Source organism: Oncorhynchus keta, chromosome 21 (assembly GCF_023373465.1).
Source record: "Oncorhynchus keta strain PuntledgeMale-10-30-2019 chromosome 21, Oket_V2, whole genome shotgun sequence".
NCBI lineage: Eukaryota > Metazoa > Chordata > Actinopteri > Salmoniformes > Salmonidae > Oncorhynchus > Oncorhynchus keta.
Genome location: NC_068441.1, coordinates 56,348,253 through 56,374,467, shown reverse-complemented (window position 1 = coordinate 56,374,467; position 26,215 = coordinate 56,348,253). Strand labels below are relative to the sequence as shown.

The 26,215-nt window shown below is 44.7% G+C and overlaps 1 protein-coding gene and 2 long non-coding RNA genes across 29 annotated transcripts in view; 1 reads left to right on the top strand and 2 right to left on the bottom strand.

The window, feature by feature from the left end:
* Positions 1-1,576: 1,576 nt before the first annotated feature.
* LOC127910487 (uncharacterized) lies at positions 1,577-5,816 on the top strand. 24 transcript variants are annotated; one of them, XR_008075050.1, is made up of 8 exons: positions 3,104-3,179; positions 3,315-3,348; positions 3,397-3,486; positions 3,569-4,096; positions 4,139-4,158; positions 4,201-4,886; positions 5,079-5,683; positions 5,740-5,816. It is a non-coding gene; the product is annotated as an uncharacterized LOC127910487 (long non-coding RNA). The 24 variants fall into 24 exon arrangements; XR_008075057.1 differs by lacking the exons at positions 3,104-3,179; positions 3,315-3,348; positions 3,397-3,486 and adding exons at positions 2,146-2,292; positions 2,718-2,933 and having other exon boundaries at positions 3,723-3,742; positions 3,973-4,014; positions 4,111-4,886; XR_008075056.1 differs by lacking the exons at positions 3,104-3,179; positions 3,315-3,348; positions 3,397-3,486 and adding exons at positions 1,577-1,698; positions 2,718-2,933 and having other exon boundaries at positions 3,723-3,742; positions 3,945-4,886.
* Positions 2,060-3,766, bottom strand: LOC127910486 (uncharacterized). 4 transcript variants are annotated; one of them, XR_008075034.1, is made up of 2 exons: positions 2,636-3,766; positions 2,060-2,577 (listed from the first exon to the last, which is right to left on the bottom strand). It is a non-coding gene; the product is annotated as an uncharacterized LOC127910486 (long non-coding RNA). The 4 variants fall into 4 exon arrangements; XR_008075033.1 differs by having other exon boundaries at positions 2,060-2,536; XR_008075035.1 differs by having other exon boundaries at positions 2,060-2,497.
* Positions 5,753-26,215, bottom strand: part of LOC118379896 (deoxyribonuclease gamma-like) — a 22,018-nt gene continuing 1,555 nt past the window's right edge. The window contains 8 exon segments of the mRNA XM_052474398.1: positions 5,753-6,437; positions 10,780-10,876; positions 11,132-11,289; positions 12,268-12,380; positions 12,623-12,735; positions 17,589-17,681; positions 24,989-25,030; positions 25,084-25,141. Of these exon segments, the coding sequence (XP_052330358.1) occupies positions 6,369-6,437; positions 10,780-10,876; positions 11,132-11,289; positions 12,268-12,380; positions 12,623-12,735; positions 17,589-17,681; positions 24,989-25,030; positions 25,084-25,141 (743 nt within the window). The 3' untranslated portion in view covers positions 5,753-6,368.

The window sequence follows — 26,215 nt, the reverse complement described above, 5'->3', positions numbered from 1 at the left end:
TGAGAGAGGCCTGTAATTTTCATCATAGGTACATTTCAACTATGACAGACAAAATGAGAAAAAAAATCCAGAAAATCACATTGTAGGATTTTTTATGAATTTATTTGCAAATTATGGTGGATATAGGAAATACCTCATTTATTCTCTGATATAGGAAATACCAAATATATTCTCTAATATAGGATATACCAAATATATTCTCTGATATAGGATATACCAAATATATTCTCTGATATAGGATATACCAAATATATTCTCTAATATAGGATATACCAAATATATTCTCTGATATAGGATATACCAAATATATTCTCTGATATAGGATATACCAAATATATTCTCTAATATAGGATATACCAAATATATTCTTTGATATAGAATATACCAAATATATTCTCTGGTATAGGATATACCAAATATATTCTCTGATATAGGATATACCAAATATATTCTCTGATATAGAATATACCAAATATATTCTCTGATATAGAATATACCAATTATATTCTCTGATATAGGATATACCAAATATATTCTCTGATATAGGATATACCAAATATATTCTCTGATATAGGATATACCAAATATATTCTCTGATATAGAATATACCAAATATATTCTCTGATATAGAATATACCAATTATATTCTCTGATATAGGATATAACAAATATATTATCTGATATAGGATATACCAATATATTCTCTGATATAGGATATACCAAATATATTATCTGATATAGGATATACCAAATATATTCTCTGATATAGGATATACCAAATATATTTTCTGATATAGGATATACCAAATATATTCTCTGATATAGGATATAACAAATATATTATCTGATATAGAATATACAAAATATATTCTCTGATATAGGATATACCAATATATTCTCTGATATAGGATATACCAAATATATTATCTGATATAGGATATACCAAATATATTCTCTGATATAGGATATACCAAATATATTTTCTGATATAGGATATACAGACATATGTTAGCTATAAATAATGTTCCTTAAAAGAACACTGTTACATGACATATTACAAACTGGTTCAACTGAGGAAATAATCATTTACATTTGGATAAGCCATTTGTATGTCGTCAGGTGTTTTTAACATGACTCTGGTACCCTATTCCCTATATAGTGGTACTACTATAGACCAGAGCCCTATTCCCTAGTAGTGCACTATATATAGGGAATAGGATGGCAGGAAAAAGCTGCCATGTGATGCAGTAAACAAAGCATCAGGAGAAGAAAAGCAAGATGCTTCAAATGAGCTGGTCACAGGCACAGCTGGTCGCCTAGCAACAAGGAAACACACACATTAACCTCTGGCTGAAGCAAAGTACGCCAACGTTATTATAGTAAACTAAAACTAATCATGAAAAAAATATTTATAAAAAATATATATATAATTAAGAAACCCACTTTAAAAACTAAAACTGTAATGAAACTATTATTTTTGATTCCAAAACTAAACTAAATAAAAACCCACTATGTTCAGTTTTAGATTTTTTTCTAATGGGTTTTTCAATCTTCTGAATCTGTCAGGTAATGTTTCAATAGGCCTAGACATCCTCCCCAGACATAGTGCTGCTGCTCTAGGCCTAGACATCCTCCCCAGACATAGTGCTGCTGCTCTAGGCCTAGAGATCCTCCCCAGACATAGTACTGCTGTTATAGGTCTGTTTCAATAGGCCTAGACATCCTCCCCAGACATAGTACTACTGCTCTAGGCCTAGACATCCTCCCCAGACATAGTACTGCTGTTATAGGACATCCTCCCCAGACATAGTGCTGCTGCTCTAGGCCTAGACATCCTCCCCAGACATAGTGCTACTGCTCTAGGCCTAGACATCCTCCCCAGACATAGTGCTGCTGCTCTAGGCCTAGACATCCTCCCCAGACATAGTACTGCTGTTCTAGGCCTAGACATCCTCCCCAGACATAGTGCTGCTGCTCTAGGCCTAGACATCCTCCCCAGACATAGTGCTGCTGCTCTAGGCCTAGACATCCTCCCCAGACATAGTGCTGCTGCTCTAGGCCTAGACATCCTCCCCAGACATAGTACTGCTGCTCTAGGCCTAGACATCCTCCCCAGACATAGTGCTGCTGCTCTAGGCCTAGACATCCTCCCCAGACATAGTGCTGCTGCTCTAGGCCTAGACATCCTCCCCAGACATAGTGCTGCTGCTCTAGGCCTAGACATCCTCCCCAGACATAGTGCTGCTGCTCTAGGCCTAGACATCCTCCCCAGACATAGTACTGCTGTTATAGGTCTGTTTCAATAGGCCTAGACATCCTCCCCAGACATAGTGCTGCTGCTCTAGGCCTAGACATCCTCCCCAGACATAGTACTGCTGTTATAGGCCTAGACATCCTCCCCAGACATAGTACTGCTGCTCTAGGCCTAGACATCCTCCCCAGACATAGTACTACTGCTCTAGGCCTAGACATCCTCCCCAGACATAGTACTACTGCTCTAGGCCTAGACATCCTCCCCAGACATAGTGCTGCTGCTCTATAGGCCTAGACATCCTCCCCAGACATAGTACTGCTGCTCTAGGCCTAGACATCCTCCCCAGACATAGTGCTGCTGTTATAGGCTGTTTAATAAAACCTAGGCCTAGACATCCTCCCCAGACATAGTACTACTGCTCTAGGCCTAGACATCCTCCCCAGACATAGTGCTGCTGTTATAGGCCTAGACATCCTCCCCAGACATAGTACTGCTGTTATAGGTCTGTTTCAATAGGCCTAGCTTCACTACTTGTTTCTACTGTATTATTGACTGTATGTGTAACTCTGTGTTGTTGTTTGTGTCGAACTGCTTTGCTTTATCTTGGCCAGGTCGTTATTGTAAATGAGATCTTGTTCTCAACTGGCCTACCTGGTTAAATAAAGGTGAAATGCTCTGGGTCTAGGTCTGTTGTTCTGGGTCTGTTGCTCTGGGTCTAGGTATGTTGCTCTAGGTCTGTTGCTCTGGGTCTGGTGCTCTATGTCTAGGTCTGTTGCTCTAGGTCTGTTGCTCTCGGTCTAGGTATGTTGCTCTAGGTCTGTTGCTCTAGGTCTGTTGCTCTAGGTCTAGGTCTTTTGCTCTGGGGCTGTTGCTCTGGGGCTGTTGCTATAGGTCTGTTGCTCTAGGTCTAGGTATGTTGCTCTAGGTCTGTTGCTATAGGTCTGTTGCTCTAGGTCTAGGTCTGTTGCTCTAGGTCTAGGTCTGTTGCTCTAGGTCTGTTCTAGGTCGGTTGCTCTAGGTCTGTTGCTCTGGGGCTGTTGCTCTGGGGCTGTTACTATAGGTCTGTTGCTCTAGGTCTAGGTATGTTGCTCTAGGTCTGTTGCTATAGGTCTGTTGCTCTAGGTCTAGGTCTGTTGCTCTAGGTATGTTGCTCTAGGTCTGTTGCTATAGGTCTGTTGCTCTAGGTCTAGGTCTGTTGCTCTAGGTCTGTTGCTCTAGGTCTGTTGCTCTAGGTCTGTTGCTATAGGTCTGTTGCTCTAGGTCTAGGTCTGTTGCCCTCGGTCTAGGTCTGTTGCTCTAGGTCTGTTGCTCTAGGTCTGTTGTTCTAGGTCGGTTGCTCTAGGTCTGTTGCTCTGGGTCTGTTGCTCTAGGTCTGTTGCTCTGGGTCTGTTGGTCTGGGTCTGTTGCTCTAGGTCTGTTGCTCTGGGTCTGTTGCTCTGGGTCTGTTGCTCTGGGTCTGTTGCTCTAGGTCTGTTGCTCTGGGTCTAGGTCTGTTGCTCTAGGTCTGTTGTTCTAGGTCTGTTGCTCTAAGTCTGTTGTTCTGGGTCTGTTGTTCTGGGTCTGCTGGTCTGGGGCTGTTGCTCTGGGGCTGTTGCTATAGGTATGTTGTTATAGGTATGTTGCTCTAGGTCTGTTGCTCTAGGTCTGTTGCTCTGGGGCTGTTGCTCTAGGTCTAGGTCTGTTGCTCTAGGTCTGTTGTTCTAGGTCTGTTGCTCTAGGTCTGTTGTTCTAGGTCTGTTGCTCTAGGTCTGCTGGTCTGGGTCTGTTGCTCTGTCTGTTGCTCTAGGTCTGTTGCTCTGGGTCTGTTGCTCTAGGTCTGTTGCTCTGGGTATGTTGCTCTAGGTCTGTTGCTCTAGGTCTGTTGCTCTGGGTATGTTGCTCTAGGTCTAGGTCTGTTGCTCTGGGTCTGTTGCTCTGGGTCTGTTGCTCTGGGCCTGTCGCTCTAGGTCTGTTGCTCTAGGTCTGTTGTTATAGGTATGTTGCTCTAGGTATGTTGCTCTAGGTCTGTTGCTCTAGGTCTGTTGCTCTAGGTCTAGGTCTGTTGCTCTGGGTCTGTTGCTATAGATATGTTGCTCTGGGTCTGGTGCTCTATGTCTAGGTCTGTTTCAAAAGGTCTGTTGCTCTGGGTCTAGGTCTGTTGTTCTAGGTCTGTTGCTCTAGGTCTAGGTCTGTTGCTCTGGGTCATTTGCTATAGATATGTTGCTCTGGGTATGTTGCTCTAGGTCTAGGTCTGTTGCTCTGGGTCTGTTGCTCTGGGTCTGTTGCTCTAGGTCTGTTGTTATAGGTATGTTGCTCTAGGTATGTTGCTCTAGGTCTGTTGCTCTAGGTCTAGGTATGTTGCTCTAGGTATGTTGCTCTGGGGCTGTTGCTCTGGGGCTGTTGCTACAGGTCTGTTGCTCTAGGTCTAGGTCTGTTGCTCTAGGTCTGTTGTTCTAGGTCGGTTGCTCTAGGTCTGTTGCTCTGGGTCTGTTGCTCTAGGTCTGTTGTTCTGGGTCTGTTGCTCTGGGTCTGTTGCTCTGGGTCTGTTGCTCTGGGTCTGTTGCTCTGGGTCTGTTGCTCTGGGTCTGTTGCTCTGGGTCTGTTGCTCTAGGTCTGTTGCTCTGGGTCTGTTGCTCTAGGTCTGTTGCTCTAGGTCTGTTGCTCTAGGGTCTAGGTCTGTTGCTCTAGGTCTGTTGCTCTAGGTATGTTGCTCTAGGTCTGTTGCTCTAGGTCTAGTTGCCCTGGGGCTGTTGCTCTAGGTCTGTTGCTCTAGGTCTAGGTCTGTTCTAGGTCTGTTGCTCTAGGTCTGTTGCTCTAGGTCTGTTGTCTAGGTCTGTTGCTCTAGGTCTGTTGCTCTAGGTCTGTTGCTCTAGGTCTAGGTCTGTTGCTCTAGGTCTGTTGCTCTAGGTCTAGGTCTGTTGCTCTAGGTCTGTTGCTCTAGGTCTGTTGCTCTAGGTATAGGTATGTTGCTCTAGGTCTGTTGCTCTAGGTCTAGGTCTGTTGCTCTAGGTCTGTTGCTCTAGGTCTAGGTCTGTTGCTCTAGGTCTGTTGCTCTAGGTCTGTTGCTCTAGGTCTGTTGCTCTAGGTCTGTTGCTCTAGGTATGTTGCTCTAGGTCTGTTGCTCTGGGGCTGTTGCTATAGGTCTGTTTCTCTAGGTCTAGGTCTGTTGCTCTAGGTCTAGGTCTGTTGTTCTAGGTCTGTTCTAGGTCGGTTGCTCTGGGTCTGTTGCTCTGGGTCTGTTGCTCTAGGTCTGTTGCTCTGGGTCTGTTGCTCTGGGTCTGTTGCTCTAGGTCTAGGTCTGTTGCTCTGGGTCTGTTGCTCTAGGTCTGTTGCTCTGGGTCTGTTGCTCTAGGTCTGTTGCTCTGGGTCTGTTGCTCTGGGTCTGTTGCTCTGGGTCTGTTGCTCTGGGTCTGTTGCTCTGGGTCTGTTGCTCTAGGTCTGTTGCTCTGGGTCTGTTGCTCTGGGTCTGTTGCTCTAGGTCTGTTGTTATAGGTCTGTTGCTCTAGGTATGTTGCTCTAGGTCTGTTGCTCTAGGTCTGTTGCTCTAGGTCTAGGTCTGTTGCTCTAGGTCTGTTGCTCTAGGTCTGTTGCTATAGGTCTAGGTCTGTTGCTCTGGGTCTGTTGTTATAGATATGTTGCTCTAGGTCTGGTGCTCTATGTCTAGGTCTGTTTCTATAGGTCTGTTGCTCTGGGTCTAGGTCTGTTGCTCTAGGTCTAGGTTTGTAATAATCTAATCTGTAATGCAATCTGTAATAATCTATAATCTAGGTCTGAGACTACTAGAAATACAACCTAGAACACATACATGCCTCCTAGCTAGCCCAGGCTAACACTAAAACTAAATCATATCAAAAACCAAATAGAAATGTTTTTAGAAAACTCAAATAGAATAACAACTACTAGATTAAGTTTAAAAAAAAATACTAATAGAAATAAAAACGAATATAAAACACAAAACTATTATAACCTTGAAGCACACAGTGCAGCTCAGTGACCATGCTTCTGGTATGAATTGATTAATTTAGCTTTAGCCTGATGGCTCTGGACTGGAGCAAAGCAAACACTGCAGGACGCACACAGACCACCGAGGGACACCGAGACGTCGTCAGGACGGTACCGTTACGAGGACAAGACGTTAACCCTTATTCCTCGGAGCTGCCTTCACAGTGATGCACACTGGGTAGTGGTCACTCACCGCCAGGGCCTGGAACACACAAACACACACCATCGGAGGATTTAGCACTGACACCATCGGAGGATTTAACACTGACACCATCAGCAGATTTAACACTGACACCATCAGAGGATTTAACACTGACACCATCAGAGGATTTAACACTGACACTGTTTTACATTCAGACGTGTTGGATCTCTAGTTGGTACAGTCTACATTTACATTTAAGTCATTTAGCAGACGCTCTTATCCAGAGCGACTTACAAATTGGTGCATTCACCTTATGACATCCAGTGGAACAGCCACTTTACAATAGTGCATCTAAATCTTTTAGGGGGGTGAGAAGGATTACTTTATCCTATCCTAGGTATTCCTTAAAGAGGTGGGGTTTCAGGTGTCTCCGGAAGGTGGTGATTGACTCCGCTGTCCTGGCGTCGTGAGGGAGTTTGTTCCACCATTGGGGGGCCAGAGCAGCGAACAGTTTTGACTGGGCTGAGCGGGAACTGTACTTCCTCAGTGGTAGGGAGGCGAGCAGGCCAGAGGTGGATGAACGCAGTGCCCTTGTTTGGGTGTAGGGCCTGATCAGAGCCTGGAGGTACTGAGGTGCCGTTCCCCTCACAGCTCCGTAGGCAAGCACCATGGTCTTGTAGCGGATGCGAGCTTCAACTGGAAGCCAGTGGAGAGAGCGGAGGAGCGGGGTGACGTGAGAGAACTTGGGAAGGTTGAACACCAGACGGGCTGCGGCGTTCTGGATGAGTTGTAGGGGTTTAATGGCACAGGCAGGGAGCCCAGCCAACAGCGAGTTGCAGTAATCCAGACGGGAGATGACAAGTGCCTGGATTAGGACCTGCGCCGCTTCCTGTGTGAGGCAGGGTCGTACTCTGCGGATGTTGTAGAGCATGAACCTACAGGAACGGGCCACCGCCTTGATGTTAGTTGAGAACGACAGGGTGTTGTCCAGGATCACGCCAAGGTTCTTAGCGCTCTGGGAGGAGGACACAATGGAGTTGTCAACCGTGATGGCGAGATCATGGAACGGGCAGTCCTTCCCCGGGAGGAAGAGCAGCTCCGTCTTGCCGAGGTTCAGCTTGAGGTGGTGATCCGTCATCCACACTGATATGTCTGCCAGACATGCAGAGATGCGATTCGCCACCTGGTCATCAGAAGGGGGAAAGGAGAAGATTAATTGTGTGTCGTCTGCATAGCAATGATAGGAGAGACCATGTGAGGTTATGACAGAGCCAAGTGACTTGGTGTATAGCGAGAATAGGAGAGGGCCTAGAACAGAGCCCTGGGGGACACCAGTGGTGAGAGCGCGTGGTGAGGAGACAGATTCTCGCCACGCCACCTGGTAGGAGCGACCTGTCAGGTAGGACGCAATCCAAGCGTGGGCCGCGCCGGAGATGCCCAACTCGGAGAGGGTGGAGAGGAGGATCTGATGGTTCACAGTATCGAAGGCAGCCGATAGGTCTAGAAGGATGAGAGCAGAGGAGAGAGAGTTAGCTTTAGCAGTGCGGAGCGCCTCCGTGATACAGAGAAGAGCAGTCTCAGTTGAATGACTAGTCTTGAAACCTGACTGATTTGGATCAAGAAGGTCATTCTGAGAGAGATAGCGGGAGAGCTGGCCAAGGACGGCACGTTCAAGAGTTTTGGAGAGAAAAGAAAGAAGGGATACTGGTCTGTAGTTGTTGACATCGGAGGGATCGAGTGTAGGTTTTTTCAGAAGGGGTGCAACTCTCGCTCTCTTGAAGACGGAAGGGACGTAGCCAGCGGTCAGGGATGAGTTGATGAGCGAGGTGAGGTAAGGGAGAAGGTCTCCGGAAATGGTCTGGAGAAGAGAGGAGGGGATAGGGTCAAGCGGGCAGGTTGTTGGGCGGCCGGCCGTCACAAGACGCGAGATTTCATCTGGAGAGAGAGGGGAGAAAGAGGTCAGAGCACAGGGTAGGGCAGTGTGAGCAGAACCAGCGGTGTCGTTTGACTTAGCAACGAGGATCGGATGTCGTCGACCTTCTTTTCAAAATGGTTGACGAAGTCATCTGCAGAGAGGGAGGAGGGGGGGAGAAGGTGGCAAAGAGCTTCCTAGGGTTAGAGGCAGATGCTTGGAATTTAGAGTGGTAGAAAGTGGCTTTAGCAGCAGAGACAGAGGAGGAAAATGTAGAGAGGAGGGAGCGAAAGGATGCCAGGTCCGCAGGGAGGCGAGTTTTCCTCCATTTCCGCTCGGCTGCCCGGAGCCCTGTTCTGTGAGCTCGCAATGAGTCGTCGAGCCACGGAGCGGGAGGGGAGGACCGAGCTGGCCTGGAGGATAGGGGACATAGAGAGTCAAAGGATGCAGAAAGGGAGGAGAGGAGGGTTGAGGAGGCAGAATCAGGAGATAGGTTGGAGAAGGTTTGAGCAGAGGGAAGAGATGATAGGATGGAAGAGGAGAGAGTAGCTGGGGGAGAGAGCGAAGGTTGGGATGGCGCGATACCATCCGAGTAGGGGCAGTGTGGGAAGTGTTGGATGAGAGCGAGAGGGAAAAGGATACAAGGTAGTGGTCGGAGACTTGGAGGGAGTTGCAATGAGGTTAGTGGAAGAACAGCATCTAGTAAAGATGAGGTCGAGCGTATTGCCTGCCTTGTGAGTAGGGGGAAGGTGAGAGGGTGAGGTCAAAGAGGAGAGGAGTGGAAAGAAGGAGGCAGAGAGGAATGAGTCAAAGGTAGACGTGGGGAGGTTAAACTCGCCCAGAACTGTGAGAGGTGAGCCGTCCTCAGGAAAGGAGCTTATCAAGGCATCAAGCTCATTGATGAACTCTCCGAGGAACCTGGAGGGCGATAAATGATAAGGATGTTAAGCTTGAAAGGGCTGGTAACTGTGACAGCATGGAATTCAAAGGAGGCGATAGACAGATGGGTAAGGGGAGAAAGAGAGAATGACCACTTGGGAGAGATGAGGATCCCGGTGCCACCACCCCGCTGACCAGAAGCTCTCGGGGTGTGCGAGAACACGTGGGCGGACGAAGATAGAGCAGTAGGAGTAGCAGTGTTATCTGTGGTGATCCATGTTTTCCGTCAGTGCCAAGAAGTCGAGGGACTGGAGGGAGGCATAGGCTGAGATGAACTCTGCCTTGTTGGCCGCAGATCGGCAGTTCCAGAGGCTACCGGAGACCTGGAACTCCACGTGGGTCGTGCGCGCTGGGACCACCAGATTAGGGTGGCCGCGGCCACGCGGTGTGGAGCGTTTGTATGGTCTGTGCAGAGAGGAGAGAACAGGGATAGACAGACACATAGTTGACAGGCTACAGAAGAGGCTACGCTAATGCAAGGAGATTGGAATGACAAGTGGACTACACGTCTCGAATGTTCAGAAAGTTAAGCTTACGTAGCAAGAATCTTATTGACTAAAATGATTAAAATGATACAGTACTGCTGAAGTAGGCTAGCTGGCAGTGGCTGCGTTGTTGACTTTGTAGGCTAGCTGGCAGTGGCTGCGTTGTTGACACTACACTAATCAAGTCGTTCCGTTGAGTGTAATAGTTTCTACAGTGCTGCTATTGGGGGCTAGCTGGCTAGCTAGCAGTGTTGATTACGTTACGTTGCGTTAAAAGAACGACAATAGCTGGCTAGCTAACCTAGAAAATCGCTCTAGACTACACAATTATCTTTGATACACAGACGGCTATGTAGCTAGCTATGTAGCTAGCTACGATCAAACAAATCAAACCGTTGTGCTCTAATGAAATGAAATGAAAATGTGATACTACCTGTGGAGCGAGCGGAATGCGACCGGGTTGTTGAGTGCGGAAGTTCTATTCGGTAGACGTTGGCTAGCTGTTGGCTAGCTAGCAGTGTCTCCTACGTTAAGGACGACAAATAGCTGGCTAGCTAACCTCGGTAAATTAAGATAATCACTCTAAGACTACACACTCTAAACTACACAATTATCTTGGATACGAAGACAGCAAAGACAACTATGTAGCTAGCTAACACTACACTAATCAAGTCGTTCAGTTGAGTGTAATAGTTTCTACAGTGCTGCTATTCGGTAGACAGTGGACGTTTGCTAGCTGGCTAGCTGCTGGGCAGATAGCAGTGTAGACGACGTTAGGACGACGAAATACGATAATTACGCAATTATCTTTGATACAAAGACGGCTATGTAGCTAGCTAAGAAGAAATTGCTAAGATTAGACAAATCAAACCGTTGTACTATAATGAAATGTAATGAAATGTAATGAAATGTAATGAAAAGTTATACTACCTGCGGACCGAAGTGCGGATGCGACCGCTCGCTCCAACCCGGAAACACACACATACATTAGATGCATCTACATTAGATGCATTTCAGATCTGTCGAGAGAGAGAGAGAGAGAGAGAGGAGAGGGTGCTTGCGATACCTGTAGCTCGGTTAGTCCGTAGGCCCGTCTGAAGTCAAACACATCCAGAGAGGTTGGGTTGACTGCCTGGATCATCTTGTCCCCGTGGAGGACAATCCTATAGACAGACAGGGGAACAAGGATGGGATCAGAGAAAATCCTAAAGAAGACTTTCTGGCTGATGAACAGTTACGTTGCCTTCCAGCACCTGCTCAGTATACTGATCGGGTTGGCTCCTAGGTCACCTTACAAGTCTTGTTTTAACCCGCTGAGCTTAAAGCTTAACCACATTCGCTGCACTCAAAGGGAAGCCAATAGGGATATGCATGTAAGGGGTCGCCTGATGTATGTTTCTATGGCAACGCCCTCTGACCTGTCATAGGCACAGTCTGTGGACTCCTTGACGGTGGTGTCGACGGTGTCACCCGTCAGCCACAGGAAGCTGCTGTCAGACCGCAGGCGGATGTTGCTCCACTGCTTCTTGGGTACGTAGCCGCAGGCCGCATTGAAGTCGCCCATGATGATCACATTCTGAAGAAAGGAGATGTGAGATTGAGCATGGAAACTACCACAGGTGTGTAAAGTACATTGGACAAAAAAAAACATGCTCAATGGAGATTTTTTTTTGTACCAAAATAATCTGTTTTACTCTTGTACCGATTACAGTTTACAGTGAACACAAATTTGGTTTAGTGTAAGGTGTCATTTTAGGGTCTTTTTTTCACCATTTATAGAAACTGTATCTGCTAAGACCCATAGTAATCTGAACATTTATTACAAATACACACTATTACAAATACATCATTGTTACAAATATCTCATTGTTACAAATATCACACACCATGGAGAGCATCGATCTCTACTGTTGTGGTTTACCAGTGGAGTTACATGAGCTTGTAGCTATTTCTGGGAGATACTGTATGTTGTTATAAACTTTACCTGTGCACATTTTTTTTTTACCGGGGTGAAACCAGAAATGATACAACTACTGATAAACCACTAGGAAGGTGGTTTCTGGCCTTTCTTGGGAGTTTTTCCTAGCCACCATGCGTCTACATCTGCATTGCTTGCCGTTTGGGGTTTTAAGCTGGGTTTCTGTTACAGCACTTTGTGACATCAGCTGATGTAAAATGGGCTTTATAAATACATTTGATTGATTGATAGGAAATTATTAAACTGCTGATAGACTACAACTATATATATATATATATATATGTGTGTGTGTGTGAGTATATATAGGTTAGTCCAAACCTAGGTAGGTAGGTGTGTGTGTGTGTGTGTGTGTGTGTGTGTGTGTGTGTGTGTGTGTGTGTGTGTGTGTGTGTGTGTGTGTGTGTGTGTGTGTGTGTGTGTGTGTGTGTGTGTGTGCGTGAGTATATATAGGTTAGTCCAAACCAAGATAGGTGTGTGTGTGTGTAGAACCACCCTATGTGTGTGTGTGTAGTGTGTGTGTGTGTAGGATATAGGTCAATCCAAACCATGGTAGGTAGGTGTGTGTGTGTGCTCTACCTTTGAGGTCCATCGCTGTTTGACATCTTGGAACACATCGTACAGTTCATTTATCTCCCTGACGGACGTCTCTGGAGTGGTGTGGATCGGGATGATCACAAAGTCCTGGACGGCTGCAGGGAAAGAGGGATACTTGTTGTCCCAAGCAACTTTTACAGCTGTGATACAATATGCCAGTTTAACCTACTGCCTTCTAACTGTTAAAAGCAACTTGCCAATTCGATATTTCTTCTTTCGGTGTTAAAACTGCGAGCAAGAATTGTAATTGAAGTGTAGCTCTGCAGTGAAGTTTCCTGCCCCGATAACATGTAGTCTAACGGCAATAATGTGTTGGTTAGTTCAGCCAGACAGTCACCTGTTTTGGGGGAAGAGAACCAGACGATGAAAGGTTCCCTGGAGAAGGCATCCTCATCTCCAGGTTGGGTGTCAGGGTACTGGTACACTTCCTTCACTGACACCAGCCTCTGTCTGAGAAACACATGTCATCACACTTCCTTTAGTACAAGTTCAGTGCTTTGCTTATGGTCTGTGACAGTTCTCATGCCCATACGTGCACTGTAAAAAAAAAAGTAAATAATCATCCTACTGTTATTACGGTAATATACTGTAAAATGGTTACATGTAAATTACTGTAAAAAAAAAAAGTACAGTATGTTAATGTAAATTCCAAATAAACTTTGCTGTAAAGTTGACCAAAGTTGATTTGGAATTTACAGTAAATTACAGATTACTGTAAAATCAACAGTTTTACAGTGTGTTTATAACAGGTCTAAAAGAAAGCAAAATCCTTAAGATTTTGATAAAATGTCCATATCAGAGAGCAGGAACTGATACGTGTTGAGTTGCTAAGCAACAGAGTTGCCGAGCAACAGAGTTGGGTATGAGACCCTAGCGCAATGATCTAGCTCTGGTCTGCACTAACTAGCTCTGGGCCAGGGCATATAGTAGCTAGCTAGCTCTGGTCCACACTAACTCTGGTCCGCACTAGTTGTGGTCCAGTTCTGGTACGCACTAACTAGCTCTGGTCTAGCTAACGTCTGCACTAACTAGCTCTGGTCTCGCTAACGTCTGCACTAACTAGCTCTGGTCTAGCTAACGTCTGCACTAACTAGCTCTGGTCCACACTAACTCTGGTCCGCACTAGTTGTGGTCCAGTTCTGGTCTAGCTAACGTCTGCACTAACTAGCTCTGGTCCACACTAACTCTGGTCCGCACTAGTTGTGGTCCAGTTCTGGTCTCGCTAACGTCTGCACTAACTAGCTCTGGTCTCGCTAACGTCTGCACTAACTAGCTCTGGTCTCGCTAACGTCTGCACTAACTAGCTCTGGTCTAGCTAACGTCTGCACTAACTAGCTCTGGTCTCGCTAACGTCTGCACTAACTAGCTCTGGTCTAGCTAACGTCTGCACTAACTAGCTCTGGTCTCGCTAACGTCTGCACTAACTAGCTCTGGTCTAGCTAACGTCTGCACTAACTAGCTCTGGTCTAGCTAACGTCTGCACTAACTAGCTCTGGGCCAGCTCTCGTCTTCACAAATTGGCTTTTGTCCAGGATATAGATAGTAGCTAGCTAGGTCTGGTCTACACTAACTAGCTCTAGTCCTGGGTGTACTTAGTAGCTAGCTTGGGTCCAGCTCTGGTCCAGGGCATAGCTAGTCCAGGGTGTACAGACGGACTCAACTTCAATAAAGCTTTATGCTAGAGTTTACTACAGTTAACTACTCATACTACTGTTATTGCAGTAACTACCACTACTACTACTGCCACAGTCACCACTACCATTACCATTACAACTCGCCCATTATAATCCACAATAATAACTCCACACCTACAAACCACCCCAAAATGCCTCACTATAACTATAAGCTATGAAAACCCTATTCCTACCATTCCTACCACCTCCATTTCTTTAATTACCACGACAAACACTTAGAGGAACAGCACATTTCAATAACTAAAGTTTTAAATTAGATTGACCAAATATTGAAAAAATAATCGTTTCCACCACCGACACAAAGTCACGTGACTTTGTTGGTGATTCTTCCCTGGTTACCACGGCAACATTTGCTCTTACTGTTTTTTTTATTTTTTTTTATTAAACACATTCTTATTTACATCGAAGGCCTACCAGGGAACAGTGGGTTAACTGCCTTGTTCAGGGGAACAGTGGGTTAACTGCCTTGTTCAGGGGCAGAACGACATATTTTTACCTTGTCAACTCGGGGAATCGAGCTTGCAACCTTTCAGTTACTAGTCCAACGCTCTAACCACTAGGCCACCTGCCTCCCCCTCTATATATATGCCATTTAGCAGACGCTTTTATCCAAAGCGACTTACAGTCATGTGTGCATACATTCTACGTATGGGTGGTCCCGGGAATCGAACCCACTACCCTGGCGTTACAAGCGCCATGCTCTACCAACTGAGCTACAGAATGATAACCACTAGGTTACCTGCCTACCCCTCTAACCACTAGGCCACCTGCCACCCCTCTAACCACTAGGCCACCTGCCGCCCCTCTAACCACTAGGTTACCTGCCTCCCCCTCTAACCACTAGGCTACCTGCCGCCCCTCTAACCACTAGGCTACCTGCCTCCTCTACACTCTAACCACTAGGCTACCTGCCTCTAACCACTAGGCTACCTGCTGCCCTAACCACTAGGCTACTTGCTGCCCTAACCACTAGGCTACTTGCTTCCCCTCTAACCACTAGGCTACCTGCCGCCCCACTAATCACTGAGTACCACTCTTCATATTTTCAAGCATGGTGATGCTGCATCATGTTATCAGTATGCTTGTCATCGGCAAGGACTAAAGTTTTTTTTAAGGATAAAAATTAACCGAATACAGCTGTAAGCACAGGCAAAATTGTAGGATTTGCCTGTAGATAAAGGCGTACTGCTCCTTGTAAGACTTACCTGTAGATAAAGGCGTACTGCTCCTTGTAGGACTTACCTGCAGATAAAGGCGTACTGCTCCTTGTAGGACTTACCTGTAGATAAAGGCGTACTGCTCCTTGTAGGACTTACCTGTATATAAAGCCGTACTGCTCCTTGTAGGACTTACCTGTAGATAAAGGCGTACTGCTCCTTGTAGGACTTACCTGTAGATAAAGGCGTACTGCTCCTTGTAGGACTTACCTGTAGATAAAGGCGTACTGCTCCTTGTAGGACTTACCTGTAGATAAAGGCGTACTGCTCCTTGTAGGACTTACCTGTAGATAAAGGCGTACTGCTCCTTGTAGGACTTACCTGTAGATAAAGGCGTACTGCTCCTTGTAGGACTTACCTGTAGATAAAGGCGTACTGCTCCTTGTAGGACTTACCTGTAGATAAGTAGGACTTACCTGTACTGCTGCTCCTTGTAGGACTTACCTGTAGATAAAGGCGTACTGCTCCTTGTAGGACTTACCTGTAGATAAAGGCGTACTGCTCCTTGTAGGACTTACCTGTAGATAAAGGCGTACTGCTCCTTGTAGGACTTACCTGTAGATAAAGGCGTACTGCTCCTTGTAGGACTTACCTGTAGATAAAGGCGTACTGCTCCTTGTAGGACTTACCTGTAGATAAAGGCGTACTGCTCCTTGTAGGACTTACCTGTAGATAAAGGCGTACTGCTCCTTGTAGGACTTACCTGTAGATAAAGGCGTACTGCTCCTTGTAGGACTTACCTGTAGATAAAGGCGTACTGCTCCTTGTAGGACTTACCTGTAGATAAAGGCGTACTGCTCCTTGTAGGACTTACCTGTAGATAAAGGCGTACTGCTCCTTGTAGGACTTACCTGTAGATAAGGCGTACTGCTCCTTGTAGGACTTACCTGTATATAAAGCCGTACTGCTCCTTGTAGGACTTACCTGTAGATAAAGGCGTACTGCTCCTTGTAGGACTTACCTGTAGATAAAGGCGTACTGCTCCTTGTAGGACTTACCTGTAGATAAAGGCGTACTGCTCCTTGTAGGACTTACCTGTAGATAAAGGCGTACTGCTCCTTGTAGGACTTACCTGTAGATAAAGGCGTACTGCTCCTTGTAGGACTTACCTGTAGATAAAGGCGTACTGCTCCTTGTAGGACTTACCTGTAGATAAAGGCGTACTGCTCCTTGTAGGACTTACCTGTAGATAAAGGCGTACTGCTCCTTGTAGGACTTACCTGTAGATAAAGGCGTACTGCTCCTTGTAGGACTTACCTGTAGATAAAGGCGTACTGCTCCTTGTAGGACTTACCTGTAGATAAAGGCGTACTGCTCCTTGTAGGACTTACCTGTAGATAAAGGCGTACTGCTCCTTGTAGGACTTACCTGTAGATAAAGGCGTACTGCTCACTCTGTAGGACTTACCTGTAGATAAAGGCGTACTGCTCCTTGTAGGACTTACCTGTAGATAAAGGCGTACTGCTCCTTGTAGGACTTACCTGTAGATAAAGGCGTACTGCTCCTTGTAGGACTTACCTGTAGATAAAGGCGTACTGCTCCTTGTAGGACTTACCTGTAGATAAAGGCGTACTGCTCCTTGTAGGACCTTACCTGTAGGATCCCAGATAAAGGCGTACTGCTCCTTGTAAGACTTACCTGTAGATAAAGGCGTACTGCTCCTTGTAGGACTTACCTGTAGATAAAGGCGTACTGCAAAGGCGTCCTTGTAGGACTTACCTGTAGATAAAGGCGTACTGCTCCTTGTAGGACTTACCTGTATATAAAGCCGTACTGCTCCTTGTAGGACTTACCTGTAGATAACATCTGGCGTACTGCTCCCTTGTAGGACCTTACCTGTAGATGAAAGGCGTACTGCTCCTTGTAGGACTTACCTGTAGATAAAGGCGTACTGCTCCTTGTAGGACTTACCTGTAGATAAAGGCGTACTGCTCCTTGTAGGACTTACCTGTAGATAAAGGCGTACTGCTCCTTGTAGGACTTACCTGTAGATAAAGGCGTACTGCTCCTTGTAAGACTTACCTGTAGATAAAGGCGTACTGCTCCTTGTAGGACTTACCTGTAGATAAAGGCGTACTGCTCCTTGTAGGACTTACCTGTAGATAAAGGCGTACTGCTCCTTGTAGGACTTACCTGTAGATAAAGGCGTACTGCTCCTTGTAGGACTTACCTGTAGATAAAGGCGTACTGCTCCTTGTAAGACTTACCTGTAGATAAATGCGTACTGCTCCTTGTAGGACTTACCTGTAGATAAAGGCGTACTGCTCCTTGTAGGACTTACCTGTAGATAAAGGCGTACTGCTCCTTGTAGGACTTACCTGTAGATAAAGGCATACTGCTCCTTGTAGGACTTACCTGTAGATAAAGGCATACTGCTCCTTGTAGGACTTACCTGTAGATAAAGGCATACTGCTCCTTGTAGGACTTACGTCCCAGTCTGTCACTGATCACATAGTTATACTCATTCTTCCTGGAGCTGTAGTCACTGCAGAGGACAGAGGGAGCAGGGGAGTTGGATGGATGGATGGATGGATGGATGGATGGATGGATAAATAGATGAATTAATACATTAATGAACCAATGAATGAACCATCAAACAAATGAATGGATGGATGAATGAATGAATGGATGGATGAATGAACGGATGGACGGACGGACGGACGGACGACTTAATCTACTTTATTGACAGTGTTGGGGAGTAGTGAACTATATGTAATTCAACTAGAAATGTAACTAAATTCTGCAGTAGCTTGGTAGTAGTTGAACTGTATGTACATCTAGGTAGTGTTTTCACTAGTTAATTACCTTTTTGTCATGTAGTGCTGTAACGAACTACACACAACTTTTTTGGGGGGGCCAAAATGATATAAAATATGGGTGAAGTAGGTAAAAAAACGTCCTTTCTTTTTCAGCATCAGACCTCATTTGAAACACTTTTTTGTATTTAATTTGGCTAATTTACACATTCTGTTACATCTGATTCCATTCTGTTAACATCTGATTCCAAAGTGATCACATCTGATTCCAAAGTGTTCACATCTGATTCCAAAGTGATCACATCTGATTCCAAAGTGATCACATCTGATTCCAAAGTGATCACATCTGATTCCAAAGTGATCACATCTGATTCCAAAGTGGTCACATCTGATTCCAAAGTGGTCACATCTGATTCCAAAGTGATCACATCTGATTCCAAAGTGGTCCCATCTGATTCCAAAGTGGTCCCATCTGATTCCAAAGTGGTCACATCTGATTCCAAAGTGGTCACATCTGATTCCAAAGTGGTCACATCTGATTCCAAAGTGATCCCATCTGATTCCAAAGGGATCACATCTGATTCCAAAGTGATCACATCTGATTCCAAAGTGGTCACATCTGATTCCAAAGTGATCCCATCTGATTCCAAAGTGTTCACATCTGATTCCAAAGTGATCACATCTGATTCCAAAGTGGTCACATCTGATTCCAAAGTGATCCCATCTGATTCCAAAGTGTTCACATCTGATTCCAAAGTGATCCCATCTGATTCCAAAGTGATCACATCTGATTCCAAAGTGATCCCATCTGATTCCAAAGTGATCACACCTGATTCCAAAGTGGTCACATCTGATTCCAAAGTGGTCACATCTGATTCCAAAGTGATCCCATCTGATTCCAAAGTGGTCCCATCTGATTCCAAAGTGATCACATCTGATTCCAAAGTGATCCCATCTGATTCCAAGTGGTCCCATCTGATTCCAAAGTGATCCCATCTGATTCCAAAGTGATCACATCTGATTCCAAAGTGGTCACATCTGATTCCAAAGTGATCCCATCTGATTCCAAAGGGATCCCATCTGATTCCAAAGTGGTCACATCTGATTCCAAAGTGGTCACATCTGATTCCAAAGTGATCACATCTGATTCCAAAGTGATCCCATCTGATTCCAAAGTGATCACATCTGATTCCAAAGTGATCACATCTGATTCCAAAGTGATCCCATCTGATTCCAAAGTGATCACATCTGATTCCAAAGTGATCACATCTGATTCCAAAGTGATCACATCTGATTCCAAAGTGGTCACATCTGATTCCAAAGTGATCACATCTGATTCCAAAGTGGTCACATCTGATTCCAAAGTGATCCCATCTGATTCCAAAGGGATCACATCTGATTCCAAAGGGATCACATCTGATTCCAAAGTGATCACATCTGATTCCAAAGTGATCCCATCTGATTCCAAAGGGATCACATCTGATTCCAAAGGGATCCCATCTGATTCCAAAGGGATCCCATCTGATTCCAAAGTGATCACATCTGATTCCAAAGTGATCACATCTGATTCCAAAGTGATCCCATCTGATTCCAAAGTGATCCCATCTGATTCCAAAGGGATCCCATCTGATTCCAAAGTGGTCACATCTGATTCCAAAGTGATCACATCTGATTCCAAAGTGGTCACATCTGATTCCAAAGTGATCCCATCTGATTCCAAAGGGATCCCATCTGATTCCAAAGTGGTCACATCTGATTCCAGTGGTCACATCTGATTCCAAAGTGATCACATCTGATTCCAAAGTGATCCCATCTGATTCCAAAGTGTTCACATCTGATTCCAAAGTGATCACATCTGATTCCAAAGTGGTCACATCTGATTCCAAAGTGATCCCATCTGATTCCAAAGGGATCACATCTGATTCCAAAGGGATCCCATCTGATTCCAAAGGGATCCCATCTGATTCCAAAGGGATCCCATCTGATTCCAAAGTGATCCCATCTGATTCCAAAGTGATCACATCTGATTCCAAAGTGATCACATCTGATTCCAAAGTGGTCACATCTGATTCCAAAGTGGTCACATCTGATTCCAAAGTGATCCCATCTGATTCCAAAGGGATCCCATCTGATTCCAAAGTGATCACATCTGATTCCAAAGTGATCACATCTGATTCCAAAGTGATCACATCTGATTCCAAAGGGATCACATCTGATTCCAAAGTGATCCCATCTGATTCCAAAGGGATCCCATCTGATTCCAAAGTGGTCACATCTGATTCCAAAGGGATCCCATCTGATTCCAAAGTGGTCACATCTGATTCCAAAGTGATCACATCTGATTCCAAAGTGGTCACATCTGATTCCAAAGTGATCACATCTGATTCCAAAGTGGTCACATCTGATTCCAAAGTGATCACATCTGATTCCAAAGTGATCACATCTGATTCCAAAGTGGTCACATCTGATTCCAAAGTGATCCCATCTGATTCCAAAGTGATCACATCTGATTCCAAAGTGATCCCATCTGATTCCAAAGTGATCACATCTGATTCCAAAGTGTTCACATCTGATTCCAAAGTGATCCCATCTGATTCCAAAGTGGTCACATCTGATTCCAAAGTGATCACATCTGATTCCAAAGTGGTCACATCTGATTCCAAAGTGATCCCATCTGATTCACAAGTGATCACATCTGATTCCAAAGTGGTCACATCTGATTCCAAAGTGATCACATCTGATTCCAAAGTGGTCACATCTGATTCCAAAGTGGTCACATCTGATTCCAAAGTGATCCCATCTGATTCCAAAGGGATCACATCTGATTCCAAAGTGATCACATCTGATTCCAAAGTGGTCACATCTGATTCCAAAGTGATCCCATCTGATTCCAAAGGGATCACATCTGATTCCAAAGTGGTCACATCTGATTCCAAAGTGATCCCATCTGATTCCAAAGTGATCACATCTGATTCCAAAGTGATCACATCTGATTCCAAAGTGATCCCATCTGATTCCAAAGTGGTCCCATCTGATTCCAAAGTGGTCACATCTGATTCCAAAGTGATCACATCTGATTCCAAAGTGATCACATCTGATTCCAAAGTGATCCCATCTGATTCCAAAGTGTTCACATCTGATTCCAAAGTGATCACATCTGATTCCAAAGTGGTCACATCTGATTCCAAAGTGATCCCATCTGATTCCAAAGTGTTCACATCTGATTCCAAAGTGATCCCATCTGATTCCAAAGTGATCCCATCTGATTCCAAAGTGATCCCATCTGATTCCAAAGTGATCACATCTGATTCCAAAGTGGTCACATCTGATTCCAAAGTGATCCCATCTGATTCCAAAGGGATCCCATCTGATTCCAAAGTGATCACATCTGATTCCAAAGTGATCCCATCTGATTCCAAAGTGGTCCCATCTGATTCCAAAGTGGTCACATCTGATTCCAAAGTGGTCACATCTGATTCCAAAGTGATCCCATCTGATTCCAAAGGGATCACATCTGATTCCAAAGTGGTCACATCTGATTCCAAAGTGGTCACATCTGATTCCAAAGTGATCCCATCTGATTCCAAAGGGATCACATCTGATTCCAAAGTGGTCACATCTGATTCAAAGTGATCACATCTGATTCCCATCTGATTCCAAAGTGATCACATCTGATTCCAAAGTGATCACATCTGATTCCAAACATCTGATCCCATCTGATTCCAAAGTGATCCCATCTGATTCCAAAGTGGTCACATCTGATTCCAAAGTGGTCACATCTGATTCCAAAGTGATCACATCTGATTCCAAAGTGTTCACATCTGATTCCAAAGTGATCCCATCTGATTCCAAAGTGATCACATCTGATTCCAAAGTGATCCCATCTGATTCCAAAGTGATCACATCTGATTCCAAAGTGTTCACATCTGATTCCAAAGTGATCCCATCTGATTCCAAAGTGTTCACATCTGATTCCAAAGTGATCACATCTGATTCCAAAGTGGTCACATCTGATTCCAAAGTGATCCCATCTGATTCCAAAGTGGTCACATCTGATTCCAAAGTGGTCACATCTGATTCCAAAGTGATCACATCTGATTCCAAAGTGGTCACATCTGATTCCAAAGTGATCCCATCTGATTCCAAAGGGATCACATCTGATTCCAAAGTGATCCCATCTGATTCCAAAGTGATCCCATCTGATTCCAAAGTGATCACATCTGATTCCAAAGTGGTCACATCTGATTCCAAAGGGATCCCATCTGATTCCAAAGTGGTCACATCTGATTCCAAAGTGATCACATCTGATTCCAAAGTGATCCCATCTGATTCCAAAGGGATCCCATCTGATTCCAAAGTGGTCACATCTGATTCCAAAGTGGTCACATCTGATTCCAAAGTGGTCACATCTGATTCCAAAGTGGTCACATCTGATTCCAAAGTGATCCCATCTGATTCCAAAGTGATCCCATCTGATTCCAAAGTGATCACATCTGATTCCAAAGTGGTCCCATCTGATTCCAAAGTGATCACATCTGATTCCAAAGTGATCCCATCTGATTCCAAAGTGGTCACATCTGATTCCAAAGTGATCCCATCTGATTCCAAAGTGGTCCCATCTGATTCCAAAGTGGTCACATCTGATTCCAAAGTGATCCCATCTGATTCCAAAGTGATCACATCTGATTCCAAAGTGGTCACATCTGATTCCAAAGTGGTCCCATCTGATTCCAAAGATCACATCTGATTCCAAAGTGATCCCATCTGATTCCAAATCTGATCCCATCTGATTCCAAAGTGATCCCATCTGATTCCAAAGTGATCACATCTGATTGCAAAGTGATCCCATCTGATTCCAAAGTGATCACACCTGATTCCAAAGTGGTCACATCTGATTCCAAAGTGGTCCCATCTGATTCCAAAGTGGTCCCATCTGATTCCAAAGTGGTCACATCTGATTCCAAAGTGGTCACATCTGATTCCAAAGTGATCCCATCTGATTCCAAAGTGATCCCATCTGATTCGCAAGTGATCCCATCTGATTCGCAAGTGATCCCATCTGATTCCAAAGGGATCACATCTGATTCCAAAGTGATCACATCTGATTCCAAAGTGATCCCATCTGATTCCAAAGTGATCACATCTGATTCCAAAGGGATCCCATCTGATTCCAAAGTGGTCCCATCTGATTCCAAAGTGGTCACATCTGATTCCAAAGTGGTCCCATCTGATTCCAAAGTGATCCCATCTGATTCCAAAGGGATCTATTCTTGCTGTTTGTTGTCTATGCCACTTTAGATTTAGATATAATCATTTTTCACAAAGTAGTTTGGATGTAGTGAACTACTTTTTCAAAGTAACTTCAGTTAAGCAAAATATATTTTTCTTAAGGGTATCTTAAATTCTTCCAGTGTTAAGTACAGAGCGTTCAGAAAGTATTCAGACCTCTTGACCTTTTCTTTTCCACATTTTTGTTACGTTACAGCCTTATTTTAAACTGGATTAAATATAATTTTCTGATCAATCTACATGTAATCACAAAGCGAAAACAGGTCTTTAGAAACCACCAAGACTACCTAGAGCTGGCCACCCGGCCAAACTGAGCAATCAGGGGAGAGGGGGCCTTGGTCAGGGAGGTGACCAAGAACCCGATGGGTCACTCTGACAGAGCACCAGAGTTCCTCTGTGGAGATGGGAGAACCTTCCAGAAGGACAACCATCTCTGCAGGACTCCACCAATCAGACCTTTATGGTAGAGTGGCCAGACGGAAGCCACTCCTCAGTAAAAGGTACATGACAGCCCACTTGGAGTTTGCCAAAAGACACCTAAACAAGATTGAGAAACCAGATTCTCTGGTCTGATGAAACCAAGATTGAATTCTTTGGCCTGAATGCCAAGCGTCACGTCTGGAGGAAACCTGGCACCATCCCTACGGTGAAGCATGGTGGTGGCAGAATCATGCTGTTGGGGATGTTTTTCAGTGGCAGGGACTGGGAGACTAGTCAGGATCGAGGGAAAGATGAACGGAGCAAAGTACAGAGAGACCTGCTCCAGAACCCTCAGAACCTCAGACTGGGGCAAAGGTTTAACTTCCAACAGGACAACGACCCTAAACACACAGCCAAGACAACGCAGGATCTGCAGAGAAAAATGGGAGAAACTCCCCAAATACAGGTGTGCCAAAAGCGTCATACCCATGAAGACTTGAGACTGTAATCACTGTCAAAGGTGCGTCAACAAAGTACTGAGTAAAGGGTCTGAATACTTATGTCAATATGATATGTCTAAAAAACAGTTTTTTTGTTTTGGCATTATGGGGTATTTTATGTAGATTGATGAGGAAGAAAAACAATTTAATCCATTTTAAAATTAAGGCTGTAACGTAACAAAATGTAGAAAAAAATCAAGGGGTCTGAATACTTCCCGAATGCACTGTAATTGGTAGTTTGGTAAACTACATTTTCAGAGTAGCTTCCCCAACACTTTGTCCTTATAACACCCAGACTAACTAATACACTAGTGTTATTGTAACCGGGCCTTGGTCATCACACCAGCCATTGTCATTTTAACTGTGTCTTTCAGGCCTTGGTTATCACACCAGCCATTGTTATTTTAACTGTGTCTTTCAGGCCTTGGTCATCACACCAGCCATTGTCATTTTAACTGTGTCTTTCAGGCCTTGGTCATCACACCAGCCATTGTCATTTTAACTGTGTCTTTCAGGCCTTGGTCATCACACCAGCCATTGTTATTTTAACTGTGTCTTTCAGGCCTTGGTCATCACACCAGCCATTGTCATTTTAACTGTGTCTTTCAGGCCTTGGTTATCACACCAGCCATTGTCATTTTAACTGTGTCTTTCAGGCCTTGGTCATCACACCAGCCATTGTCATTTTAACTGTGTCTTTCAGGCCTTGGTTATCACACCAGCCATTGTCATTTTAACTGTGTCTTTCAGGCCTTGGTCATCACACCAGCCATTGTCATTTTAACTGTGTCTTTCAGGCCTTGGTCATCAGCCATTGTCCCTCAGGCCTGTTGCCAGTTGTCTTTCAGGCCTTGGTCATGAGCTGAGGCCTTGGAAAGCCATTGTCATTTTAACTGTGTCTTTCAGGCCTTGGTCATCACACCAGATCTTTAATCTCAGGCCTTGGTTATCACCAGCCAGCATGATGTCACAGCGAGCGACTGTGTCTTTCAGCCTTGTCATCACACCAATGTAGTCTTTCAGACGGTCATTTTACTGGATAGAGATGCTGGTGCATGTGTATGAGAAACCTCAACTTCACATCAAGTACTTCCTCAGATGGCCAAGGGTTTTACTATGTGGTGGACATTGATGTTTCCTCTATGGGAAATTACACTTCCTGTACACATATACACACTACCATTCACTTAGAAATGTCCTTGTTTTTGAAAGAAATGCTAATTTTGTTGTCCATTAAAATATCATCAAATTGATCAGAAAATACAGTGAGGACATAGTTAATGTTGTAAATGACTATTGTAGCTGGAAACGGCAGATTTTTTAATGGAATATCTACATAGGAGTACAGAGGCCCGTTATCAGCAACCATCACTCCTGTGTTCCAATGGCACGTTGTGTTAGCTGGACAAAAAAAAAAAATGTTTGCTTTTCTTTCAAAAACAAGGACATTCGGAAGTGACCCCACACTCTTGAAAGGCAGTGTACTTAATATACAGGGAGTTTAATTTCCCATAGAGGACAACGCCCACCACATAGTGTACTTCATTAGTTCTATAATATAGTTATTCTCTCACAGGTCCAATTCTCACACGCTGACCTGACCTCACTCAGACTCTGTTCTGTTTTACTAAAGAATGGTGTCGCACCAGATCCCCCTTTGCCGACTTCTGCTTTCCATGGAACACATTTACACGCAGCTCAATAGGTTGAGGTCAGGACACCTTCTTTACTCAACACTTCCGTATTCGGAAGGACGTTGTAACATCTGTACGATCACCTTCCTCACCTCTGCGAACCATGGAACGTATTTCTACATACAATCACCTTCCTCACCTCTGCTTTCCATGGAACGTATTTCTACACACTACAGTTCAGGGGTCTTTTGCTTACACCCAACAAAACACACAAGTAACTGGTACTATAAAATAATCAAATACACATCCTGAGTGTTACTGATGTACATGCACAGCATTATCTATACAGTACATGCACAGCATTATCTATACATGACACGGGCAGCATTATCCATATTGCGTATGAACAGCATTATCTAT